Here is a 26,598-nt window from a genome sequence, read left to right on the forward strand (position 1 = left end):
TAAATTTACCTAAAACATTCTTTCCTGACTGTTTTTAATGCATTGATAACAGATAGGCTACATATATATATATATATATATATATATATATATATATATATATATATATATATATATATATATATTTATTTATTTTTTTAATGTTTTGACTATCAGAGAGTAAAAACTACATTTGTTTTGGCCATTTTGGACAGTTAAAAATAGTGTTTGGGACATTTCATATGCTGCAAAACAGATGCAGGGTGACAATGTATTTCTGTAACTAAATATAAAACATTCAAAGTATTTTAAATAGCCGTTTAAGAGCTAAAATGTGCCGTCCAGGTATGTGCTGATTACTCCAGTCTTCAGAGTCAATGATTCTTCTAATATTAATTATTATTATTAATATTATGATGATTATTATCAATGGTAATATTAATTAAAGCAATAATGACTGGACTGATAATTTGTTTAAAACTGCAAACATAAGAAAGCAGTTATTTAAAATTTTAATAAATATTTAACAATTGAATTTTTTTTACATTTAATAAATGCTGCCTTGATAAACAGAATAAATTTCCTTAAAAAACAATTAAAAACTCTTTTGACCAGTTATAGGCTGATATATTAGCATATTAACATGTGCTGTGCTCCTTACAAGCAATGACAAATAATTAGAACGTCGAATGCCGTGACGTCACCGGACTGCAAATAGTTTAGAATTGCCTCAGAGTGACAAACGAACGAGTACAGTGAACAGTGATTTAATGACTTTAGCGACTTGTTTTGCGTCTCAAATGGAAAAAAATAAGTCAACTGTGTTTTTTAATCGAGTTAAAACGATCACGACTGACTTTGTCAACAATAATCATCAGAGTGACACGATGGCTTCTCGTACACCTCCTGTCGTGATGAGAAGCCCAACAGGTGAGATGAGAGTTTACAAAGACTGTGTATTCCCACTTAAAATGCAATAAAAAGTAACGTTAAAATAATAATTATATATCGCCATGTAAGCTTACCAACTTGAGAGGCAAATATGCAACCTATCGTGATTGTAATTGCTTCATGTAACGTTAGTTATGATATTGTGTATTTTCTGACTTCGTGATTGAGCCCTGCTTTATTATATAGTATTGACATTCTGGCTTTGAAAGTTTTTCATTTTCACGGCCTCATTCAGCAGAACTTGTGCTTTGTTAACGTTTCTGATAAAAAAAAAAAAAACATTTTAATATTAGAATCTTTCATGTGTCTACACATAAACCTACACATTAATTTTCTTAGGTTTCGTTTTTGATTGTATGTATAAATATTTGACCTATTTCAGCAAACTGAGTGAGAATATTATATTTAAGTCTTTATTTTGTGCAGAAGGAATTAAAAAATGTTCATAACTCTGTTTCTCAACCTGAGTTTCATGAGCAAGATGTACATTTGGATTTTTAAGACTGATTGTTAAATATTTTGTTATAATTTACTCACAGATTTCTGAACTGGAGAACCAGAGCAAGAGAAATTGTTCACTTTGAGTTTGATGATTGCTAATGGAAAGATTAAAAAATGTTGATTTATTTTCATTAGTTTTTTTTTTGTTTTTTGTGGTGAAGAAGTGGACTCTCCCCCCTGAATTAATAGCCCCCTTTATTTTTTCCACCAATTTCTGTTTATCAGAGATATTTTTTTTCAAAACATAATAGTTTTAATAACTCATTTCTAATAACTGATTTATTTTATCTTTGCCATGATGACAGTAAATAATATTTGACTAGATATTTTTTTTCAAGACGCCTCTATACAGCTTAAAGTGACATTTAAAGGCTTAACTAGGTTAATTAGGTTAAATAGGCAGGTTAGTGTGTAATGATGGTTTGTTCTGTTGTCTATCAAAAAATATAAATAGCTTAAAGAGGCTAATAATTTTGTTCTAAAACTTTTATTCTAGCCTAAATAAAACAAATATCATAATTTGGGAAATATTTAAAACAGAGGGTCTAATACTTCTGACTTTAACTGTACATTTGATTAAACATTGTGATGGTAATTGTTAAATAGTTAAATAACTGGTAAAACTCAAAGAATATTGACTCAGAAATGATGAATCATTATAATAGTTAAGTTATAATAGTCTTTATGTCTAGGCCCACTCGGAATCTGCTCCACATTATTGATTCTGTTTATTTACTTGTGTAAATGTGTGTAAATGTATATTTATTGTTTTTAAATTAATTTCCGTAATATCATTGACTAATATGAAAATATTTAAATGATTTATTTACAATACAGCTTGTAAAGTAATATTTCCTGTCTTTTAGTAGATTTATTATATGAGAGACTTGCTTTGTTTGTAAGAAATGCTTTGCATTGTAAACATTAAATACAAGTTAAAAGTGTTTTACTTTTTAGTTCATATATTAAGGTTTTAGTTACGATACTCCCAAAATCATTCCGCATAAATCCGCAGATTTTTTCAAATAAATTTTGTGCAGAAATAACAGAAAATATCTGCTGATTCCGTCTGGCTCTACTTATGTCTAATATGGATTTATGACTTACTGACCTTTATCAGCTTGTATTTGTCATTGAAATAATTTTCAATTTCACTAAATAATTTCAGTTTTCAAACATTTTCTATTATAATTGTACATTTATTATTGTTGTTTGTGTGATGTGTCTTTTATATTTCTAATTTACAGCAGTTTGTCTATTTTAAACTTGTGGTTTAAGAGTTTTCTAATATTTCCCTGTTTATTTCTTTTACTTTAGAAAACCCAGAGAAAGGAAGGAAAGGGAATAAAGCCTCTGCTTTCTTGAAGAGAGCATGGAAGGCTGTAAAGCGCCCTTTCCTTTCCTCTGACCGGAGCAGAGTGGTGGTTCCCTTTGAACCACGGTCAGATATCGACGATTTTGAGCACCTGCCTGTTCCAGGTCCCTCCAGGATCGTCGTAGCACATGCAGACCCTGAGCCGGTGTGGCTGCCAGGCCAGGTCTGTGAAGATCCTCAGCTGTTGAGTATTCCGGGCCCCTCCAGGATCATTGCAGATGCGGCCCGTCCTGAGTCCTCAACGGCCCTCACAGGTCATGTTGACCCTGAGCTGATGCGTCCGCCAGTCCAGGTCTGCGATCGTCTCGAGTCGTTAGCTGTTCCAGGAACATCCAGGATCAAGCCAACGACCATCGCAGATCATGTTGACTCTGAGCAGATGCGTCCGCCAGTCCAGATCTGTGAAGATTCTCAGCCGTTGAGTGTTCCGGGCCCCTCCAGGATCAAGCAAGCAGCAGATGTGCTGAAAGCAGACCCGGCCCGTCCTGAGTCCTCAACAGCCCTCACAGGTCATGTTGATACTGAGCTGGTCTGTCTGCCAGGCCAGATCTGTAAAGATCCTCGGCTGATCAGTGTCCATGGCCTCTCCAATGTTAACACAATGACGGATGCAGATTCGGCTTGTCCTGAGTCGCCTCCGTCTGTTCAAGACCCCTCTAAAATTGATGGGACTGATGGTGAGTCATCCTGAATTTGGTTCATTTCATTTCTGCTGTCTGTTATTTTTTATGCTTTGTTGTTTTTAGCTTAAACATCAGACAGTGTCATTTGTTGTACTATTGGTTGTGTATTTATTAGTAGCTGCAGCTCTGTTCATGGAGATGTTTCTGTTTGTTTTCTTCATTTTAGAAAAACCCAAGAAAGAAAGGAAAGGGAAAAGAGTCTCTGCTTTCTTTAAGAGAGCATGGAAGGCTGCAAAGTTCCCTTTACTGTTCTGTGGCACAGATAAAGTCCAGCATCTCATGCTACTACCTGAGCCCGAGCTTGAGGCTGAGGCTAAGCTTGAGCCAGAGCCAGAGCAAAAGTCCAAGTCCGAGCCCGAGCCCGAGCCCGAGCCCCAGCCCCATCTAGAGCCAAAGCCAGAGCCCAACCCTGAGCCAGAGCCGGAGGATGAAGCAGATCCTGAGGCAGTGCCTGTTAAAGTTACGCCTGGATATGCAGAACCAGCTGACCCTGAGTCAGTGTGTCTGCCAGGCCAGGTTCCTGAGGAACCGAACGAGGGTTATGGGCTCACTCTTGGTAAGTCATCATTACCTTTTATTTTCTGTCATTCATAATTAATATAAATTAGTAATTATTTTACTCCTGCAACTCTTATGAAAGTTACTGCTCATTGCATCAGACCCAGATTCAAAGTACAGGAGTCATTTATTTGATTTGTTTCACATCAGACAATCCAAGTAAATCTCCGTGCTCTTTTTCTGTGTATTTTTCAGGATCTGTGGTGGCTGATTTTGAAGTAAAAGACATGATCGGAAAAGGAGGTTTTGGCCAGGTGTATGTGGCGTCTCGCGTATCAAGTGAAAAAGAAAAGGTAGAGAACTATTTCTAAAATTCAAGTAACATTTTCTCCAGATTATTAAATATAAATAAATTGTAGGCTTTAATTTGCCGTTTATTCTGAAAAATGTACTGTTTTTTTTGCAGGTTGCCCTGAAGTACATCATCAAGCGTAGACAGGACCGTTATCTCAACATTGTAAGTTGACAAACCAAAGGAACATTTGTTTAAAGGCATAATTCACACAGCAATGAAAATGTCCAGACCATTTACTCATCCTTCCCTTGTCCCGTACCTGTCTGGACCACTTTAAACTGAACTCAAAAGCAAAATTAATTATTTGGAAAAGTTTACCTCTGTAAAAATCAGCGTGTGCAGGAACTGAAACTCCCTTTTTTATGCTAAACCTTACCTAGTTTTTTCAAACTAGAGGTGTAAAAACACCGTGCTCAGACAGGGGGGTTTCGTGACCCTTAAATTAAATCAAAAAAGAAAGGGAAAGAATCACTCATTGCTCTTGACCAGATGTTTTTGTAGCTTTAAGAAGACAGTGAAGAGGCTTAAATCAGTTTGTTTCATTTGGATATTTTTATTCTATTGTATTTTTATATTTTTCTCCATAATTTAAAAAGGTTTTTGTTACTTTGTGCCATTCTGCTTTGGTAATATCTTTGAAATCTGTTTTTGTTTTCTAGGATGGTCATTCCAAACCTATGCTGGCAGAAGTGGCAATCATGCTTAGGTTGATGAAAGCTCCGCAATGTCCAAACATCATCAGATTACATGACTGGATTGAGAATGAGAGCGACTGCACTCTCATTCTGGAGTACCCAGAGTCATGCCAGACCTTGGATCGCTACATCACAGATACATTGGACATGAATGAAAACAAAGCACGCCGGTTAATGCGTCAGTTGGTCCAAGCTGTCAGGTTCTGCGTTGAGCGTGGAGTTTTCCATGGTGATATACACGCGCGGAACATCCTGGTGACGACACCCCGATTAGAGCTCAAATTGATCGACTTCGGTTGTGCTTGGCCAGTTACACGTATGCCTTTCTACAGCTGGAAATATCAAGGTGAGTTGGCATTTTGTGTTCCAGTGTCTTTGATCACAGTATTGCCTGATGAATTTACTGTATTCTGAAAATGTCTCTCTTACAGGAGCTAGATGTTACACGCCACCTGAGATTTTAAGGCATCCCAAATTCTTCCCTAGCATGGCAAATATCTGGGCGATAGGCATCGTGCTGTATGAAATAATGCATGGACGGTTGCCCTTTTACGACAGACAATCGATAATGGTTGGAGACCTTCACCTAAACCCCACCTTATCTTCAGGTAAGCAGACTTCTCTGAACAATCTGAGCCTCAGTAACAGAATCTAATATGTAAAGTAATATGATGTAGTAAGATGTAAACATGAATCTTGTGAATGCAGACATATTTCACTCTCTCTGTGGCTCTTTTCAGCATGCCAGGACCTGATTTCCAAGTGTTTGATCCGCAATCCAGTTAGGCGAATACTGTTACATCAGGTTGAAGAGCACCAGTGGTTCAATGCAACGAGCCCAAATGCTGTGCAGCAGTGACACAAGAGGAGGTAGAGGAACACACCGAGCACAAAACTACATCTCTATATTCTCTATTTGGGTCTTGCTATTCCTGTTATTTTCTTTCTTTTGTTCTTTTTGGTCTTGTTTGACAGATCTTCATATAACTGCTTTAATAACTCTGTGTTATTTCTGCTTCTTTTTCTTCATTTTAGAACAAAATACAGTAGCCAGGAAGAGGAAAGCACCATTAAGAGCACCAGAAATTCAGTTATTAATTATTCCCTCATGTCATTCCAAACCCCTAAGACCTTACTTTTCTTCAGTGTCAGTTCAGGGCGTGTGTTTATGAGAGCTCTGTCCTGCACTGTATGTGTGTCACACTGCTAACATATACCTGGATGTGCCCACGCTTTGTTAAAATCAGAGGAAGTCGCGCAGGCATCTGGGTTATACCAAGTCTGACACGCATACAGTGCGAACGCATACAGTCAAAATGGCAGCTGTAGTTCCAACCCCTGACACCTTTCTTGAGAAAACAATTGAAAATATTTGAGATGTAATCCTAGAACTCTCTGATCCTCCATGTACCGCAAGGATGCAGAAATGATCCAGAAAAGGAACCGAAAACTTCATCAAACCATGAGAGCTCAGTCTTGCACTGTATGTGTGTTGCACTGCTGACATTTACCTCAGATTAGCCCACGCTTTGTTTAAATCAGAGGAAGTCGCGCAGGCCTCTGGGTTACACGTCAGCAGTGCGACACGCAGTGCACTGTGCTTTCATTTTGGTATCTTTCTGATACACTTGCACACCTGCCGCTTCTCCACGATGGACGTCCAGGGTTCTCCAGCCCTGGCGACTAGCAGCTCTGCACAAGAAGTTTGGCCAGAGGAGAAATGGTCGTGCCCAACTGAGCCTGGTTTCTCTCGAGGTTTTTTTCCTTCACTTTAGTCAATTGGTGAAGATTTGTTCCTCGCCACTGTCGCCACTGGCTTGCTTGGTTTGGGACTTGTGGAGCTGCGCATCGATGGATTTGCTCTTCAGTGTTTGGACTTTCAGCAGTGAAAATTAAACCACACTGATCTGAACTGAACTGAACTTCAACTCTGAAAACTGGACTGACACAGTTTCAATTTACTAGAACTTCTGTGTTAAGCTGCTTTGACACAATCTACATTAGAAATATTAGAAATAAAGATAAAATATGGAGGGTCAGAGAGCTTTCGGTTTGATCTAAAATGATTTAATTTGTGTTCTTAGTATGAACTAAACATGAATATGAACTGACATGAGGTGAGTAATTAATGACAATATTGGTAATTAATGGTGCCTAGACGGCAGCTCTGCACAAGACGTTTGGCCAAAGGAGAAATGGTCGTGCCCAACTGAGCCTGGTTTCTCTCGAGGTTTTTTTCCTTCACAACAATTTGTGAAGTTTTGTTCCTCGCCACTGTCGCCACTGGCTTGCTTGGTTTGGGACTTGTGGAGCTGCACGTTGATGGATTTGCTCTTCAGTGTTTGGACTTTCAGCAGTGAAAATTAAATCATACTGAACTGAACTGAACTGAACTTCAACTATGACAACTGGACTGACTGTTTTAATTTACTTGTATGTTAAGCTGCTTTGACACAATCCTCATTGTAAAAGCTCTATGGAAATGAAGATGAATTGAATTAATGATAAAACTCCATTAGGAAATCCGGTGCTGTCGTAGTCCTCTCCTCTAAAGTGTCATCAAAGATCTGCACAACTGTCTTTCTACCTCATAAATGAATCTGGTGTTCTGTCAAATTGCTTTATACAAAGTCCTTTGAATTGTTTTGTAATGAATTGCTTTTATATATTGTTGGCTAATGATTCAAATAAAATCTTGTGAATCAAACTGAAGCCCTAATCATCATTTCTGTGAGTTTTTAAATGACTTCTTCAAGAGTTCACACATTTAGCTGATGATTGATTATAAGCTTGTTTGGCATGCTGTCCCGGGAGAGAGCCCTGAACTCATAAGATCCTCGAGCCCTGGGCTTCCTCCCCTTTTGTAGGACGAGAGGGGAGATTAAGTTCAGGTAGATCTTGACGACTCCCCCGCTTATTTGTGGCTATAGATGAATTGAGTTGGCTAGGAACTTGACTACGGTGCCAATTTGGTTTAGTCAATTTACTTAGCACGCATGTCTTTGGACGGTGGGAGGAAACCGGGGAACCCCTCGCAAGCACTTGGAGAACATGTAAACTCCGCACAGAAATGTCGACTGGCCTGACTATGATTACTGTAAGAATAATGTTAATATCGTAATACTAGTGGACTTGCAACAAATTATATTTATACATGCAAATAATTATAGCAGATATTGTCTCCTTATGAACTGGTGAATATTTTCTTGAATAGTAGGTGAATATTGTTGTGTTTAAATGCATCTTATTAATATAAGTCTGTAAATTAATGTTGTTTCACATTTTCAGCTTTTCTGATACATACTGTAGTTACTCTCAAATGTAGTAAAATGAAGTATTTACTTTTCCGTCTTAAAAAAGTGCACTAAACGTGTTTTTTTTTTTTTTTTTTTTTTTTTTTTTTTTGGTGCATTGACAATTTTTGTAATCAGTTTTATAAACCGGGAAACTAAATTGTAATTGTAAGTAATTACAATAAATAACAATAAAATACAAGTAAAAGTGTGTTTAGTGGGACAAATCCATGAAAAATATGTGGTAATCATGATTTAGCTACAACAACTTTTTAAAAATGTTATTTATTTATGGTTCTGTGCCCGACGATCGGGTTGTTGTGGTCCTAACCTTCAACACCATCTGTTCCACAATGCACTGGACCCTTCTTGCAGGAATGTGTTCCTATGTTGCTCCTTCAGGCTGAGCCTGGACAGGTTCCGTGGGATAAACCCCGACCATGAGGCGCTTGCATATGTGTCCCAACCCCAGGCTTGGCTCCAGTTGGAAGAACATCCTTACCCAAGTGGAGTTCAAGTATCTTGGGGTTTTGTTGATGAGTGAGGGAAGGATACAACGTGAGTTTGACAGGCAGATTGGTGCAGCAGTAATGCAGTCAATGTACCAGTCTGTTGTCGTGAAAAAGGAGCTGAGCTGAAAGGCAAAGCTTTTGATTTACCAGTCAATCTAAATTTCTACTCTCACCTATGGTCTTGAGCTTTGGGTCATGACTCATGATTGAAAGGACAAAATCTCTGATACAAGTGGCCGAAATGAATTTCCTTTGCAGGGTGGCAGGGTGCAGCCTTATAGATGAATTAAGGAGCTCTGCCACCCAGGAGGAGCTCGGAGTAGAGTCGCTGCTACTCCACATCGAGAGAAGTCAGCTGAGGTGGCTCAGGCATCTGTTTTGGATGCCTCCTGGACGCTTACCTTGGGCCCAGAAAAGCAGATGATGATTTCATTTATTTTTTAAAACCACACTCCTACGTCATCTTGTGGTGGGCCTCAGAATTGCAGGTATTTGGGTTCTATTTTAATGTCAGGAAATAAAAAGAGAGACTTAATGAGTTTATACCACTTCACTTCGGGGTCGCACAGTGGCTCACAGTTTTAGTTTTGGTTTGAAAACGCATAAGTTTTGCCATCTGTCCACATTACATCGAAGTTTTCGAGTGCCGAAAACGGAGTGTTTTTGAAATGCTGGAGAGGCCATTTTCATCCTAAAACGCTGCTGCTCCATCTCAGTGTGGATGGGGGACAACGGAGACATCTGAAAACGATGTTATCTACCTATCAGATTTTGCCTACTATCCATCATGAGGAAGACAAGTATCATTAATAAGTGTGTGTATTATGGAAGTCTCAAATCATATGCATTAAAATTATTTTATTAATTTAATTTTTAATTCAACTATAGGGGTACGGCCAGGTTGGGGGCCCCCAAGACATTGTGCAGGGGTCTCTGAATTCTTAATCTGGGCCTGCCTTTTGAAGACTTTCATTTGGATTCTCAGTCTACATGAAAACCAAAGGCCATGATTGATTAAATTGTAATATGACTGTTATCTTGATGGATAAAGCAAAAACAATAAGTGAAACGCATTTTAAAACGCACTAGTTTACAAATATGACAGTTGCTAGTTCTGCTTAAGGAGGTTAATAATATTCACCGCAACTGCTTTTACTCTAGTCGAAATAAAACTTTAACCGAAACAAGACTTTCTCCAGAAGAATGTTAATATAAATACTGTGAAAAAGTTCTATTCTCTGGAAATATATGAAAAAGAGTAGCTAATGATTTTGAACGGTCAAAAGTTTGGGGTCAGTAGGATTTTAAAATGTTTTAAAATCAGCTTCTCCTGCTCACCAAGGCTGCATTTATTTAACCAAAAATACAGTACAAATTGTAAAATTGTCAAATGTTGTTGGACTATAAAATAACTGTTCAAAAGAAGTTTATTATTTAATAATTTATTTCAGTGAATTTAACCTCTCAAGGCCCAAGATGTTTTTTTACGTGCATTTTTTATTTCTCTTTGCTATTTGGGCGTATTGGAATCTAAATAGAATAAAAATCTAAGTATCATCTTTTGATCATATCATGTACTTTTAGAGAAAAATGATGTCCATTTATGTGGACTTGGGGTCTAAATTTACCTAAAACATTCTTTCCTGACTGTTTTTAATGCATTGATAACAGATAGGCTACACACATATATATATATATATATATATATATATATATATATATATATATATATATATATATATATATATATATATATATATATATTTTTTTTTTTTTTTTTTTTTTTTAAATGTTTTGACTATCAGAGAGTAAAAACTACATTTGTTTTGGCCATTTTGGACAGTTAAAAATAGTGTTTGGGACATTTCATATGCTGCAAAACAGATGCAGGGTGACAATGTATTTCTGTAACTAAATATAAAACATTCAAAGTATTTTAAATAGCCGTTTAAGAGCTAAAATGTGCCGTCCAGGTATGTGCTGATTACTCCAGTCTTCAGAGTCAATGATTCTTCTAATATTAATTATTATTATTAATATTATGATGATTATTATCAATGGTAATATTAATTAAAGCAATAATGACTGGACTGATAATTTGTTTAAAACTGCAAACATAAGAAAGCAGTTATTTAAAATTTTAATAAATATTTAACAATTGAATTTTTTTTACATTTAATAAATGCTGCCTTGATAAACAGAATAAATTTCCTTAAAAAACAATTAAAAACTCTTTTGACCAGTTATAGGCTGATATATTAGCATATTAACATGTGCTGTGCTCCTTACAAGCAATGACAAATAATTAGAACGTCGAATGCCGTGACGTCACCGGACTGCAAATAGTTTAGAATTGCCTCAGAGTGACAAACGAACGAGTACAGTGAACAGTGATTTAATGACTTTAGCGACTTGTTTTGCGTCTCTAATGGAAAAAAATAAGTCAACTGTGTTTTTTAATCGAGTTAAAACGATCACGACTGACTTTGTCAACAATAATCATCAGAGTGACACGATGGCTTCTCGTACACCTCCTGCCGTGATGAGAAGCCCAACAGGTGAGATGAGAGTTTACAAAGACTGTGTATTCCCACTTAAAATGCAATAAAAAGTAACGTTAAAATAATAATTATATATCGCCATGTAAGCTTACCAACTTGAGAGGCAAATATGCAACCTATCGTGATTGTAATTGCTTCATGTAACGTTAGTTATGATATTGTGTATTTTCTGACTTCGTGATTAAGCCCTGCCATTATATGGTATTGACATTCTGGCTTTGAAAGTTTTTCATTTTCACGGCCTCATTCAGCAGAACTTGTGCTTTGTTAACGTTTCTGATAAAAAAAAAAAACATTTTAATATTAGAATCTTTCATGTGTCTACACATAAACCTACACATTAATTTTCTTAGGTTTCGTTTTTGATTGTATGTATAAATATTTGACCTATTTCAGCAAACTGAGTGAGAATATTATATTTAAGTCTTTATTTTGTGCAGAAGGAATTAAAAAATGTTCATAACTCTGTTTCTCAACCTGAGTTTCATGAGCAAGATGTACATTTGGATTTTTAAGACTGATTGTTAAATATTTTGTTATAATTTACTCACAGATTTCTGAACTGGAGAACCAGAGCAAGAGAAATTGTTCACTTTGAGTTTGATGATTGCTAATGGAAAGATTAAAAAATGTTGATTTATTTTCATTAGTTTTTTTTTTGTTTTTTGTGGTGAAGAAGTGGACTCTCCCCCCTGAATTAATAGCCCCCTTTATTTTTTCCACCAATTTCTGTTTATCAGAGATATTTTTTTTCAAAACATAATAGTTTTAATAACTCATTTCTAATAACTGATTTATTTTATCTTTGCCATGATGACAGTAAATAATATTTGACTAGATATTTTTTTTCAAGACGCCTCTATACAGCTTAAAGTGACATTTAAAGGCTTAACTAGGTTAATTAGGTTAAATAGGCAGGTTAGTGTGTAATGATGGTTTGTTCTGTTGTCTATCAAAAAAATATATATAGCTTAAAGAGGCTAATAATTTTGTTCTAAAACTTTTATTCTAGCCTAAATAAAACAAATATCATAATTTGGGAAATATTTAAAACAGAGGGTCTAATACTTCTGACTTTAACTGTACATTTGATTAAACATTGTGATGGTGATTGTTAAATAGTTAAATAACTGGTAAAACTCAAAGAATATTGACTCAGAAATGATGAATCATTATAATAGTTAAGTTATAATAGTCTTTATGTCTAGGCCCACTCGGAATCTGCTCCACATTATTGATTCTGTTTATTTACTTGTGTAAATGTGTGTAAATGTATATTTATTGTTTTTAAATTAATTTCCGTAATATCATTGACTAATATGAAAATATTTAAATGATTTATTTACAATACAGCTTGTAAAGTAATGTTTCCTGTCTTTTAGTAGATTTATTATATGAGACTTGCTTTGTTTGTAAGAAATGCTTTGCATTGTAAACATTAAATACAAGTTAAAAATGTTTTACTTTTTAGTTCATATATTAAGGTTTTAGTTACGATACTCCCAAAATCATTCCGCATAAATCCGCTGATTTTTTCAAATAAATTCTGGGCAGAAATAACAGAAAATATCTGCTGATTCCGTCTGGCTCTACTTATGTCTAATATGGATTTATGACTTACTGACCTTTATCAGCTTGTATTTGTCATTGAAATAATTTTCAATTTCACTAAATAATTTCAGTTTTCAAACATTTTCTATTTTAATTGTACATTTATTATTGTTGTTTGTGTGATGTGTCTTTTATATTTCTAATTTACAGCAGTTTGTCTATTTTAAACTTGTGGTTTAAGAGTTTTCTAATATTTCCCTGTTTATTTCTTTTACTTTAGAAAACCCAGAGAAAAGAAGGAAAGGGAATAAAGCCTCTGCTTTCTTGAAGAGAGCATGGAAGGCTGTAAAGCGCCCTTTCCTTTCCTCTGACCGGAGCAGAGTGGTGGTTCCCTTTGAACCACGGTCAGATATCGACGATTTTGAGCACCTGCCTGTTCCAGGTCCCTCCAGGATCGTCGTAGCACATGCAGACCCTGAGCCGGTGTGGCTGCCAGGCCAGGTCTGTGAAGATCCTCAGCTGTTGAGTATTCCGGGCCCCTCCAGGATCATTGCAGATGCGGCCCGTCCTGAGTCCTCAACGGCCCTCACAGGTCATGTTGACCCTGAGCTGATGCGTCCGCCAGTCCAGGTCTGCGATCATCTCGAGTCGTTATCTGTTCCAGGAACATCCAGGATCAAGCCAACGACCATCGCAGATCATGTTGACTCTGAGCAGATGCGTCCGCCAGTCCAGATCTGTGAAGATTCTCAGCCGTTGAGTGTTCCGGGCCCCTCCAGGATCAAGCAAGCAGCAGATGTGCTGAAAGCAGACCCGGCCCGTCCTGAGTCCTCAACAGCCCTCGCAGGTCATGTTGATACTGAGCTGGTCTGTCTGCCAGGCCAGATCTGTAAAGTTCCTCGGCTGATCAGTGTCCATGGCCTCTCCAATGTTAACACAATGACGGATGCAGATTCGGCTTGTCCTGAGTCGCCTCCGTCTGTTCAAGACCCCTCTAAAATTGATGGGACTGATGGTGAGTCATCCTGAATTTGGTTCATTTCATTTCTGCTGTCTATTATTTTTTATGCTTTGTTGTTTTTAGCTTAAACATCAGACAGTGTCATTTGTTGTACTATTGGTTGTGTATTTATTAGCAGCTGCAGCTCTGTTCATGGAGATGTTTCTGTTTGTTTTCTTCATTTTAGAAAAACCCAAGAAGGAAAGGAAAGGGAAAAGAGTCTCTGCTTTCTTTAAGAGAGCATGGAAGGCTGCAAAGCTCCCTTTACTGTTCTGTGGCACAGATAAAGTCCAGCATCTCATGCTACTACCTGAGCCCGAGCTTGAGACTGAGGCTAAGCTTGAGCCAGAGCCAGAGCAAAAGTCCAAGTCCGAGCCCGAGCCCCAGCCCCAGCCCCAGCCCCAGCCCCAGCCCCAGCCCCATCTAGAGCCAAAGCCAGAGCCCAACCCTGAGCCAGAGCCGGAGGATGAAGCAGATCCTGAGGCAGTGCCTGTTAAAGTTACGCCTGGATATGCAGAACCAGCTGACCCTGAGTCAGTGTGTCTGCCAGGCCAGGTTCCTGAGGAACCGAACGAGGGTTATGGGCTCACTCTTGGTAAGTCATCATTACCTTTTATTTTCTGTCATTCATAATTAATATAAATTAGTAATTATTTTACTTCTGCAATTCTTATGAAAGTTACTGCTCATTGCATCAGACCCAGATTCAAAGTACAGGAGTCATTTATTTGATTTGTTTCACATCAGACAATCCAAGTAAATCTCTGTGCTCTTTTTCTGTGTGTTTTTCAGGATCTGTGGTGGCTGATTTTGAAGTAAAAGACATGATCGGAAAAGGAGGTTTTGGCCAGGTGTATGTGGCGTCTCGCGTATCAAGTGAAAAAGAAAAGGTAGAGAACTATTTCTAAAATTCAAGTAACATTTACTCCAGATTATTAAATATAAATAAATTGTAGGCTTTAATTTGCCGTTTATTCTGAAAAATGTACTGTTTTTTTTGCAGGTTGCCCTGAAGTACATCATCAAGCGTAGACAGGACCGTTATCTCAACATTGTAAGTTGACAAACCAAAGGAACATTTGTTTAAAGGCATAATTCACACAGCAATGAAAATGTCCAGACCATTTACTCATCCTTCCCTTGTCCCGTACCTGTCTGGACCACTTTAAACTGAACTCAAAAGCAAAATTAATTATTTGGAAAAGTTTACCTCTGTAAAAATCAGCGTGTGCAGGAACTGAAACTCCCTTTTTTATGCTAAACCTTACCTAGTTTTTTCAAACTAGAGGTGTAAAAACACCGTGCTCAGACAGGGGGGTTTCGTGACCCTTAAATTAAATCAAAAAAGAAAGGGAAAGAATCACTCATTGCTCTTGACCAGATGTTTTTGTAGCTTTAAGAAGACAGTGAAGAGGCTTAAATCAGTTTGTTTCATTTGGATATTTTTATTCTATTGTATTTTTATATTTTTCTCCATAATTTAAAAAGGTTTTTGTTACTTTGTGCCATTCTGCTTTGGTAATATCTTTGAAATCTGTTTTTGTTTTCTAGGATGGTCATTCCAAACCTATGCTGGCAGAAGTGGCAATCATGCTTAGGTTGATGAAAGCTCCGCAATGTCCAAACATCATCAGATTACATGACTGGATTGAGAATGAGAGCGACTGCACTCTCATTCTGGAGTACCCAGAGTCATGCCAGACCTTGGATCGCTACATCACAGATACATTGGACATGAATGAAAACAAAGCACGCCGGTTAATGCGTCAGTTGGTCCAAGCTGTCAGGTTCTGCGTTGAGCGTGGAGTTTTCCATGGTGATATACACGCGCGGAACATCCTGGTGACGACACCCCGATTAGAGCTCAAATTGATCGACTTCGGTTGTGCTTGGCCAGTTACACGTATGCCTTTCTACAGCTGGAAATATCAAGGTGAGTTGGCATTTTGTGTTCCAGTGTCTTTGATCACAGTATTGCCTGATGAATTTACTGTATTCTGAAAATGTCTCTCTTACAGGAGCTAGATGTTACACGCCACCTGAGATTTTAAGGCATCCCAAATTCTTCCCTAGCATGGCAAATATCTGGGCGATAGGCATCGTGCTGTATGAAATAATGCATGGACGGTTGCCCTTTTACGACAGACAATCGATAATGGTTGGAGACCTTCACCTAAACCCCACCTTATCTTCAGGTAAGCAGACTTCTCTGAACAATCTGAGCCTCAGTAACAGAATCTAATATGTAAAGTAATATGATGTAGTAAGATGTAAACATGAATCTTGTGAATGCAGACATATTTGACTCTCTCTGTGGCTCTTTTCAGCATGCCAGGACCTGATTTCCAAGTGTTTGATCCGCAATCCAGTTAGGCGAATACTGTTACATCAGGTTGAAGAGCACCAGTGGTTCAATGCAACGAGCCCAAATGCTGTGCAGCAGTGACACAAGAGGAGGTAGAGGAACACACCGAGCACAAAACTACATCTCTATATTCTCTATTTGGGTCTTGCTATTCCTGTTATTTTCTTTCTTTTGTTCTTTTTGGTCTTGTTTGACAGATCTTCATATAACTGCTTTAATAACTCTGTGTTATTTCTGCTTCTTTTTCTTCATTTTAGAACAAAATACAGTAGCCAGGAAGAGGAAAGCACCATTAAGAGCACCAGAAATTCAGTTATTAATTATTCCCTCATGTCATTCCAAACCCCTAAGACCTTACTTTTCTTCAGTGTCAGTTCAGGGCGTGTGTTTATGAGAGCTCTGTCCTGCACTGTATGTGTGTCACACTGCTAACATATACCTGGATGTGCCCACGCTTTGTTAAAATCAGAGGAAGTCGCGCAGGCATCTGGGTTATACCAAGTCTGACACGCATACAGTGCGAACGCATACAGTCAAAATGGCAGCTGTAGTTCCAACCCCTGACACCTTTCTTGAGAAAACAATTGAAAATATTTGAGATGTAATCCTAGAACTCTCTGATCCTCCATGTACCGCAAGGATGCAGAAATGATCCAGAAAAGGAACCGAAAACTTCATCAAACCATGAGAGCTCAGTCTTGCACTGTATGTGTGTTGCACTGCTGACATTTACCTCAGATTAGCCCACGCTTTGTTTAAATCAGAGGAAGTCGCGCAGGCCTCTGGGTTACACGTCAGCAGTGCGACACGCAGTGCACTGTGCTTTCATTTTGGTATCTTTCTGATACACTTGCACACCTGCCGCTTCTCCACGATGGACGTCCAGGGTTCTCCAGCCCTGGCGACTAGCAGCTCTGCACAAGAAGTTTGGCCAGAGGAGAAATGGTCGTGCCCAACTGAGCCTGGTTTCTCTCGAGGTTTTTTTCCTTCACTTTAGTCAATTGGTGAAGATTTGTTCCTCGCCACTGTCGCCACTGGCTTGCTTGGTTTGGGACTTGTGGAGCTGCGCATCGATGGATTTGCTCTTCAGTGTTTGGACTTTCAGCAGTGAAAATTAAACCACACTGATCTGAACTGAACTGAACTTCAACTCTGAAAACTGGACTGACACAGTTTCAATTTACTAGAACTTCTGTGTTAAGCTGCTTTGACACAATCTACATTAGAAATATTAGAAATAAAGATAAAATATGGAGGGTCAGAGAGCTTTCGGTTTGATCTAAAATGATTTAATTTGTGTTCTTAGTATGAACTAAACATGAATATGAACTGACATGAGGTGAGTAATTAATGACAATATTGGTAATTAATGGTGCCTAGACGGCAGCTCTGCACAAGACGTTTGGCCAAAGGAGAAATGGTCGTGCCCAACTGAGCCTGGTTTCTCTCGAGGTTTTTTTCCTTCACAACAATTTGTGAAGTTTTGTTCCTCGCCACTGTCGCCACTGGCTTGCTTGGTTTGGGACTTGTGGAGCTGCACGTTGATGGATTTGCTCTTCAGTGTTTGGACTTTCAGCAGTGAAAATTAAATCATACTGAACTGAACTGAACTGAACTTCAACTATGACAACTGGACTGACTGTTTTAATTTACTTGTATGTTAAGCTGCTTTGACACAATCCTCATTGTAAAAGCTCTATGGAAATGAAGATGAATTGAATTAATGATAAAACTCCATTAGGAAATCCGGTGCTGTCGTAGTCCTCTCCTCTAAAGTGTCATCAAAGATCTGCACAACTGTCTTTCTACCTCATAAATGAATCTGGTGTTCTGTCAAATTGCTTTATACAAAGTCCTTTGAATTGTTTTGTAATGAATTGCTTTTATATATTGTTGGCTAATGATTCAAATAAAATCTTGTGAATCAAACTGAAGCCCTAATCATCATTTCTGTGAGTTTTTAAATGACTTCTTCAAGAGTTCACACATTTAGCTGATGATTGATTATAAGCTTGTTTGGCATGCTGTCCCGGGAGAGAGCCCTGAACTCATAAGATCCTCGAGCCCTGGGCTTCCTCCCCTTTTGTAGGACGAGAGGGGAGATTAAGTTCAGGTAGATCTTGACGACTCCCCCGCTTATTTGTGGCTATAGATGAATTGAGTTGGCTAGGAACTTGACTACGGTGCCAATTTGGTTTAGTCAATTTACTTAGCACGCATGTCTTTGGACGGTGGGAGGAAACCGGGGAACCCCTCGCAAGCACTTGGAGAACATGTAAACTCCGCACAGAAATGTCGACTGGCCTGACTATGATTACTGTAAGAATAATGTTAATATCGTAATACTAGTGGACTTGCAACAAATTATATTTATACATGCAAATAATTATAGCAGATATTGTCTCCTTATGAACTGGTGAATATTTTCTTGAATAGTAGGTGAATATTGTTGTGTTTAAATGCATCTTATTAATATAAGTCTGTAAATTAATGTTGTTTCACATTTTCAGCTTTTCTGATACATACTGTAGTTACTCTCAAATGTAGTAAAATGAAGTATTTACTTTTCCGTCTTAAAAAAGTGCACTAAACGTGTTTTTTTTTTTTTTTTTTTTTGGTGCATTGACAATTTTTGTAATCAGTTTTATAAACCGGGAAACTAAATTGTAATTGTAAGTAATTACAATAAATAACAATAAAATACAAGTAAAAGTGTGTTTAGTGGGACAAATCCATGAAAAATATGTGGTAATCATGATTTAGCTACAACAACTTTTTAAAAATGTTATTTATTTATGGTTCTGTGCCCGACGATCGGGTTGTTGTGGTCCTAACCTTCAACACCATCTGTTCCACAATGCACTGGACCCTTCTTGCAGGAATGTGTTCCTATGTTGCTCCTTCAGGCTGAGCCCGGACAGGTTCCGTGGGATAAACCCCGACCATGAGGCGCTTGCATATGTGTCCCAACCCCAGGCTTGGCTCCAGTTGGAAGAACATCCTTACCCAAGTGGAGTTCAAGTATCTTGGGGTTTTGTTGATGAGTGAGGGAAGGATACAACGTGAGTTTGACAGGCAGATTGGTGCAGCAGTAATGCAGTCAATGTACCAGTCTGTTGTCGTGAAAAAGGAGCTGAGCTGAAAGGCAAAGCTTTTGATTTACCAGTCAATCTAAATTTCTACTCTCACCTATGGTCTTGAGCTTTGGGTCATGACTCATGATTGAAAGGACAAAATCTCTGATACAAGTGGCCGAAATGAATTTCCTTTGCAGGGTGCAGCCTTATAGATGAATTAAGGAGCTCTGCCACCCAGGAGGAGCTCGGAGTAGAGTCGCTGCTACTCCACATCGAGAGAAGTCAGCTGAGGTGGCTCAGGCATCTGTTTTGGATGCCTCCTGGACGCTTACCTTGGGCCCAGAAAAGCAGATGATGATTTCATTTATTTTTTAAAACCACACTCCTACGTCATCTTGTGGTGGGCCTCAGAATTGCAGGTATTTGGGTTCTATTTTAATGTCAGGAAATAAAAAGAGAGACTTAATGAGTTTATACCACTTCACTTCGGGGTCGCACAGTGGCTCACAGTTTTAGTTTTGGTTTGAAAACGCATAAGTTTTGCCATCTGTCCACATTACATCGAAGTTTTCGAGCGCCGAAAACGGAGTGTTTTTGAAATGCTGGAGAGGCCATTTTCATCCTAAAACGCTGCTGCTCCATCTCAGTGTGGATGGGGGAAAACGGAGACATCTGAAAACGATGTTATCTACCTATCAGATTTTGCCTACTATCCATCATGAGGAAGACAAGTATCATTAATAAGTGTGTGTATTATGGAAGTCTCAAATCATATGCATTAAAATTATTTTATTAATTTAATTTTTAATTCAACTATAGGGGTACGGCCAGGTTGGGGGCCCCCAAGACATTGTGCAGGGGTCTCTGAATTCTTAATCCGGGCCTGCCTTTTGAAGACTTTCATTTGGATTCTCAGTCTACATGAAAACCAAAGGCCATGATTGATTAAATTGTAATATGAATGTTATCTTGATGGATAAAGCGCACTAGGTTTACAAATATGACAGTGGCTAGTTCTGCTTAAGGAGGCTAATAATATTCACCTTAACTGCTTTTACTCTAGTCGAAATAAAACTTTAACCGAAACAAGACTTTCTCCAGAAGAATGTTAATATAAATACTGTAAAAAAGTTCTATGCTCTGGAAATATATGAAAAAGAGTAGCTAATGATTTCGAACGGTCAAAAGTTTGGGGTCAGTAGGATTTTAAAATGTTTTAAAATCAGCTTCTCCTGCTCACCAAGGCTGCATTTATTTAATCAAAAATACAGTACAAATTGTAAAATTGTCAAATGTTGTTGGACTATAAAATAACTGTTCAAAAGAAGTTTATTATTTAATAATTTATTTCTGTGAATTTAACCTCTCAAGGCCCAAGATTTTTTATTTCTCTTTGCTATTTGGGCGTATTGGAATCTAAATAGAATAAAAATCTAAGTATCATCTTTTGATCATATCATGTACTTTTAGAGAAAAATTATGTCCATTTATGTGGACTTGGGGTCTAAATTTACATAAAACATTCTTTCCTGACTGTTTTTAATGCATTGATAACAGATAGGCTACATATATATATATATTAATGTTTTGACTATCAGAGATTAAAAACTACATTTGTTTTGGCCATTTTGGACAGTTAAAAATAGTGTTTGGGACATTTCATATGCTGCAAAACAGATGCAGGGTGACAATGTATTTCTGTAACTAAATATAAAACATTCAAAGTATTTTAAATAGCCGTTTAAGAGCTAAAATGTGCCGTCCAGGTATGTGCTGATTACTCCAGTCTTCAGAGTCAATGATTCTTCTAATATTAATTATTATTATTAATATTATGATGATTATTATCAATGGTAATATTAATTAAAGCAATAATGACTGGACTGATAATTTGTTTAAAACTACAAACATAAGAAAGCAGTTATTTAAAATTTTAATAAATATTTAACAATTGATTTTTTTTTACATTTAATAAATGCTGCCTTGATAAACAGAATAAATTTCCTTAAAAAACAATTAAAAACTCTTTTGACCAGTTATAGGCTGATATATATTAGCATATTAACATGTGCTGTGCTCCTTACAAGCAATGACAAATAATTAGAACGTCGAATGCCGTGACGTCACCGGACTGCAAATAGTTTAGAATTGCCTCAGAGTGACAAACGAACGAGTACAGTGAACAGTGATTTAATGACTTTAGCGACTTGTTTTGCGTCTCAAATGGAAAAAAATAAGTCAACTGTGTTTTTTAATCGAGTTAAAACGATCACGACTGACTTCGTCAACAATAATCATCAGAGTGACACGATGGCTTCTCGTACACCTCCTGCCGTGATGAGAAGCCCAACAGGTGAGATGAGAGTTTACAAACACTGTGTATTCCCACTTAAAATGCAAAAAAAAGTAACGTTAAAATAATAATTATATATCGCCATGTAAGCTTACCAACTTGAGAGGCAAATATGCAACCTATCGTGATTGTAATTGCTTCATGTAGTTATGATATTGTGTATTTTCTGACTTCGTGATTAAGCCCTGCCATTATATGGTATTGACATTCTGGCTTTGAAAGTTTTTCATTTTCACGGCCTCATTCAGCAGAACTTGTGCTTTGTTAACGTTTCTGATAAAAAAAAAAACATTTTAATATTAGAATCTTTCATGTGTCTACACATAAACCTACACATTAATTTTCTTAGGTTTCGTTTTTGATTGTATGTATAAATATTTGACCTATTTCAGCAAACAGAGTGAGAATATTATATTTAAGTCTTTATTTTGTGCAGAAGGAATTAAAAAATGTTCATAACTCTGTTTCTCTACCTGAGTTTCATGAGCAAGATGTACATTTGGATTTTTAAGACTGATTGTTAAATATTTTGTTATAATTTACTCACAGATTTCTGAACTGGAGAACCAGAGCAAGAGAAATTGTTCACTTTGAGTTTGATGATTGCTAATGGAAAGATTAAAAAATGTTGATTTATTTTCATTAGTTTTTTTTGTGTGTGTGTGTGGTGAAGAAGTGGACTCTCCCCCCTGAATTAATAGCCCCCTTTATTTTTTCCACCAATTTCTGTTTATCAGAGATATTTTTTTTCAAAACATAATAGTTTTAATAACTCATTTCTAATAACTGATTTATTTTATCTTTGCCATGATGACAGTAAATAATATTTGACTAGATATTTTTTTTCAAGACGCCTCTATACAGCTTAAAGTGACATTTAAAGGCTTAACTAGGTTAATTAGGGTAAATAGGCAGGTTAGTGTGTAATGATGGTTTGTTCTGTTGTCTATCAAAAAAATATATATAGCTTAAAGAGGCTAATAATTTTGTTCTAAAACTTTTATTCTAGCCTAAATAAAACAAATATCATAATTTGGGAAATATTTAAAACAGAGGGTCTAATACTTCTGACTTTAACTGTACATTTGATTAAACATTGTGATGGTGATTGTTAAATAGTTAAATAACTGGTAAAACTCAAAGAATATTGACTCAGAAATGATGAATCATTATAATAGTTAAGTTATAATAGTCTTTATGTCTAGGCCCACACGAAATCTGCTCCACATTATTGATTCTGTTTATTTACTTGTGTAAATGTGTGTAAATGTATATTTATTGTTTTTAAATTAATTTCCGTAATATCATTGACTAATATGAAAATATTTAAATGATTTATTTACAATCCAGCTTGTAAAGTAATATTTCCTGTCTTTTAGTAGATTTATTATATGAGAGACTTGCTTTGTTTGTAAGAAATGCTTTGCATTGTAAACATTAAATACAAGTTAAAAATGTTTTACTTTTTAGTTCATATATTAAGGTTATAGTTACGATACTCCCAAAATCATTCCGCATAAATCCGCTGATTTTTTCAAATAAATTCTGGGCAGAAATAACAGAAAATATCTGCTGATTCCGTCTGGCTCTACTTATGTCTAATATGGATTTATGACTTACTGACCTTTATCAGCTTGTATTTGTCATTGAAATAATTTTCAATTTCACTAAATAATTTCAGTTTTCAAACATTTTCTATTTTAATTGTACATTTATTATTGTTGTTTGTGTGATGTGTCTTTTATATTTCTAATTTACAGCAGTTTGTCTATTTTAAACTTGTGGTTTAAGAGTTTTCTAATATTTCCCTGTTTATTTCTTTTACTTTAGAAAACCCAGAGAAAGGAAGGAAAGGGAATAAAGCCTCTGCTTTCTTGAAGAGAGCATGGAAGGCTGTAAAGCGCCCTTTCCTTTCCTCTGACCGGAGCAGAGTGGTGGTTCCCTTTGAACCACGGTCAGATATCGACGATTTCGAGCACCTGCCTGTTCCAGGTCCCTCCAGGATCGTCGTAGCACATGCAGACCCTGAGCCGGTGTGGCTGCCAGGCCAGGTCTGTGAAGATCCTCAGCTGTTGAGTATTCCGGGCCCCTCCAGGATCACTACAGATGCGGCCCGTCCTGAGTCCTCAACGGCCCTCACAGGTCATGTTGACCCTGAGCTGATGCGTCCGCCAGTCCAGGTCTGCGATCATCTCGAGTCGTTAGCTGTTCCAGGAACATCCAGGATCAAGCCAACGACCATCGCAGATCATGTTGACTCTGAGCAGATGCGTCCGCCAGTCCAGATCTGTGAAGATTCTCAGCCGTTGAGTGTTCCGGGCCCCTCCAGGATCAAGCAAGCAGCAGATGTGCTGAAAGCAGACCCGGCCCGTCCTGAGTCCTCAACGGCCCTCACAGGTCATGTTGATACTGAGCTGGTCTGTCTGCCAGGCCAGATCTGTAAAGTTCCTCGGCTGATCAGTGTCCATGGCCTCTCCAATGTTAACACAATGACGGATGCAGATTCGGCTTGTCCTGAGTCGCCTCCGTCTGTTCAAGACCCCTCTAAAATTGATGGGACTGATGGTGAGTCATCCTGAATTTGGTTCATTTCATTTCTGCTGTCTGTTATTTTTTATGCTTTGTTGTTTTTAGCTTAAACATCAGACAGTGTCATTTGTTGTACTATTGGTTGTGTATTTATTAGTAGCTGCAGCTCTGTTCATGGAGATGTTTCTGTTTGTTTTCTTCATTTTAGAAAAACCCAAGAAAGAAAGGAAAGGGAAAAGAGTCTCTGCTTTCTTTAAGAGAGCATGGAAGGCTGCAAAGTTCCCTTTACTGTTCTGTGGCACAGATAAAGTCCAGCATCTCATGCTACTACCTGAGCCCGAGCTTGAGACTGAGGCTAAGCTTGAGCCAGAGCCAGAGCAAAAGCCCAAGTCCGAGCCCGAGCCCGAGCCCCAGCCCCAGCCCCAGCCCCAGCCCCAGCCCCAGCTAGAGCCAAAGCCAGAGCCCAACCCTGAGCCAGAGCCGGAGGATGAAGCAGATCCTGAGGCAGTGCCTGTTAAAGTTACGCCTGGATATGCAGAACCAGCTGACCCTGAGTCAGTGTGTCTGCCAGGCCAGGTTCCTGAGGAACCGAACGAGGGTTATGGGCTCACTCTTGGTAAGTCATCATTACCTTTTATTTTCTGTCATTCATAATTAATATAAATTAGTAATTATTTTACTTCTGCAATTCTTATGAAAGTTACTGCTCATTGCATCAGACCCAGATTCAAAGTACAGGAGTCATTTATTTGATTTGTTTCACATCAGACAATCCAAGTAAATCTCCGTGCTCTTTTTCTGTGTGTTTTTCAGGATCTGTGGTGGCTGATTTTGAAGTAAAAGACATTATCGGAGAAGGAGCTTTTGGCCAGGTGTATGTGGCGTCTCGCGTATCAAGTGAAAAAGAAAAGGTAGAGAACTATTTCTAAAATTCAAGCAACATTTTCTCCAGATTATTAAATATAAATAAATTGTAGGCTTTAATTTGCCGTTTATTCTGAGAAATGTACTGTTTTTTTTGCAGGTTGCCCTGAAGTACATCATCAAGCGTAGACATGACCGTTATCTCAACATTGTAAGTTGACAAACCAACTCAAAATTAATTATTTGGAAAATTTTGCCTCTGTAAAAAAATTTGTTTTCAAACTAGAGGTGTGAAAACACCGTGCTCAGACAGGGGGGTTCGTGTCCCTTAAATTAAATCAAAAAAGAAAGGGAAAAAATCACTCATTGCTCTTGACCAAATGTTTTTGTAGCTTTAAGAAGACAGTGAAGAGGCTTAAATCAGTTTGTTTCATTTGGATCTTTTTATTCTATTGTATTTTTATATTTTTCTCCATAATTTAAAAAGGTTTTTGTTACTTTGTGCCATTCTGCTTTGGTAATATCTTTGAAATCTGTTTTTGTTTTCTAGGATGGTCATTCCAAACCTATGATGGCAGAAGTGGCAATCATGCTTAGGTTGATGAAAGCTCCGCAATGTCCAAACATCATCAGATTACATGACTGGATTGAGAATGAGAGCGACTGCACTCTCATTCTGGAGTACCCAGAGTCATGCCAGACCTTGGATCGTTACATCACAGATACATTGGACATGAATGAAAACAAAGCACGCCGATTAATGCGTCAGTTGGTCCAAGCTGTCAGGTTCTGCGTTGAGCGTGGAGTTTTCCATGGTGATATACACGCGCGGAACATCCTGGTGACGACACCCCGATTAGAGCTCAAATTGATCGACTTCGGTTGTGCTTGGCCAGTTACACGTATGCCTTTCTACAGCTGGAACTATCAAGGTAAGTTGGCATTTTGTGTTCCAGTGTCTTTGATCACAGTATTGCCTGATGAATTTACTGTATTCTGAAAATGTCTCTCTTACAGGAGCTAGATGTTACACGCCACCTGAGATTTTAAGGCATCCCAAATTCTTCCCTAGCATGGCAAATATCTGGGCGATAGGCATCCTGATGTATAAAATATTGCATGGACGGTTGCCCTTTTACGACAAACAATCGATAATGGTTGGAGACCTTCACCTAGACTTCACCTTATCTTCAGGTAAGCAGACTTCTCTGAACAATCTGAGCCTCAGTAACAAAATCTAATATGTAAATTAATATGATGTAGTAAGATGTAAACATGAATCTTGTGAATGCAGACATATTTGACTCTCTCTGTGGCTCTTTTCAGCATGCCAGGACCTGATTTCCAAGTGTTTGATCCGCAATCCAGTTAGGCGAATACTGTTACATCAGGTTGAAGAGCACCAGTGGTTCAATGCAACAAGCCCAAATGCTGTGCAGCAGTGACACAAGAGGAG

At 37.7% G+C, this 26,598-nt stretch overlaps 3 protein-coding genes across 3 annotated transcripts; all 3 read left to right on the forward strand.

The window, feature by feature from the left end:
- The first annotated feature begins 711 nt into the window (after positions 1-711).
- LOC137495813 (uncharacterized) lies at positions 712-5,907 on the forward strand. Its single transcript, XM_068221593.2, has 8 exons — positions 712-909; positions 2,749-3,483; positions 3,656-4,045; positions 4,243-4,340; positions 4,454-4,504; positions 5,002-5,383; positions 5,469-5,645; positions 5,778-5,907. The coding sequence occupies exons 1-8, from the start codon at positions 750-752 to the stop codon at positions 5,894-5,896; spliced, it is 2,112 nt and encodes a 703-aa protein (XP_068077694.2). The 5' UTR covers positions 712-749; the 3' UTR covers positions 5,897-5,907.
- A 5,222-nt stretch (positions 5,908-11,129) lies between these two features.
- On the forward strand, positions 11,130-16,411 carry LOC137495321 (uncharacterized). The gene is made up of 8 exons (XM_068220935.2): positions 11,130-11,400; positions 13,235-13,969; positions 14,142-14,549; positions 14,747-14,844; positions 14,958-15,008; positions 15,506-15,887; positions 15,973-16,149; positions 16,282-16,411. The coding sequence occupies exons 1-8, from the start codon at positions 11,241-11,243 to the stop codon at positions 16,398-16,400; spliced, it is 2,130 nt and encodes a 709-aa protein (XP_068077036.2). The 5' UTR covers positions 11,130-11,240; the 3' UTR covers positions 16,401-16,411.
- Positions 16,412-21,551: 5,140 nt separating this feature from the next.
- LOC137495284 (uncharacterized) lies at positions 21,552-26,598 on the forward strand. Its single transcript, XM_068220918.2, has 8 exons — positions 21,552-21,749; positions 23,580-24,314; positions 24,487-24,894; positions 25,092-25,189; positions 25,303-25,353; positions 25,693-26,074; positions 26,160-26,336; positions 26,469-26,598. Exons 1-8 carry the CDS (start codon positions 21,590-21,592, stop codon positions 26,585-26,587), a joined length of 2,130 nt encoding a protein of 709 aa, XP_068077019.2. The 5' UTR covers positions 21,552-21,589; the 3' UTR covers positions 26,588-26,598.

Source organism: Danio rerio, chromosome 1, assembly GCF_049306965.1.
Source record: "Danio rerio strain Tuebingen ecotype United States chromosome 1, GRCz12tu, whole genome shotgun sequence".
Taxonomy (NCBI): Eukaryota; Metazoa; Chordata; class Actinopteri; order Cypriniformes; family Danionidae; genus Danio; species Danio rerio.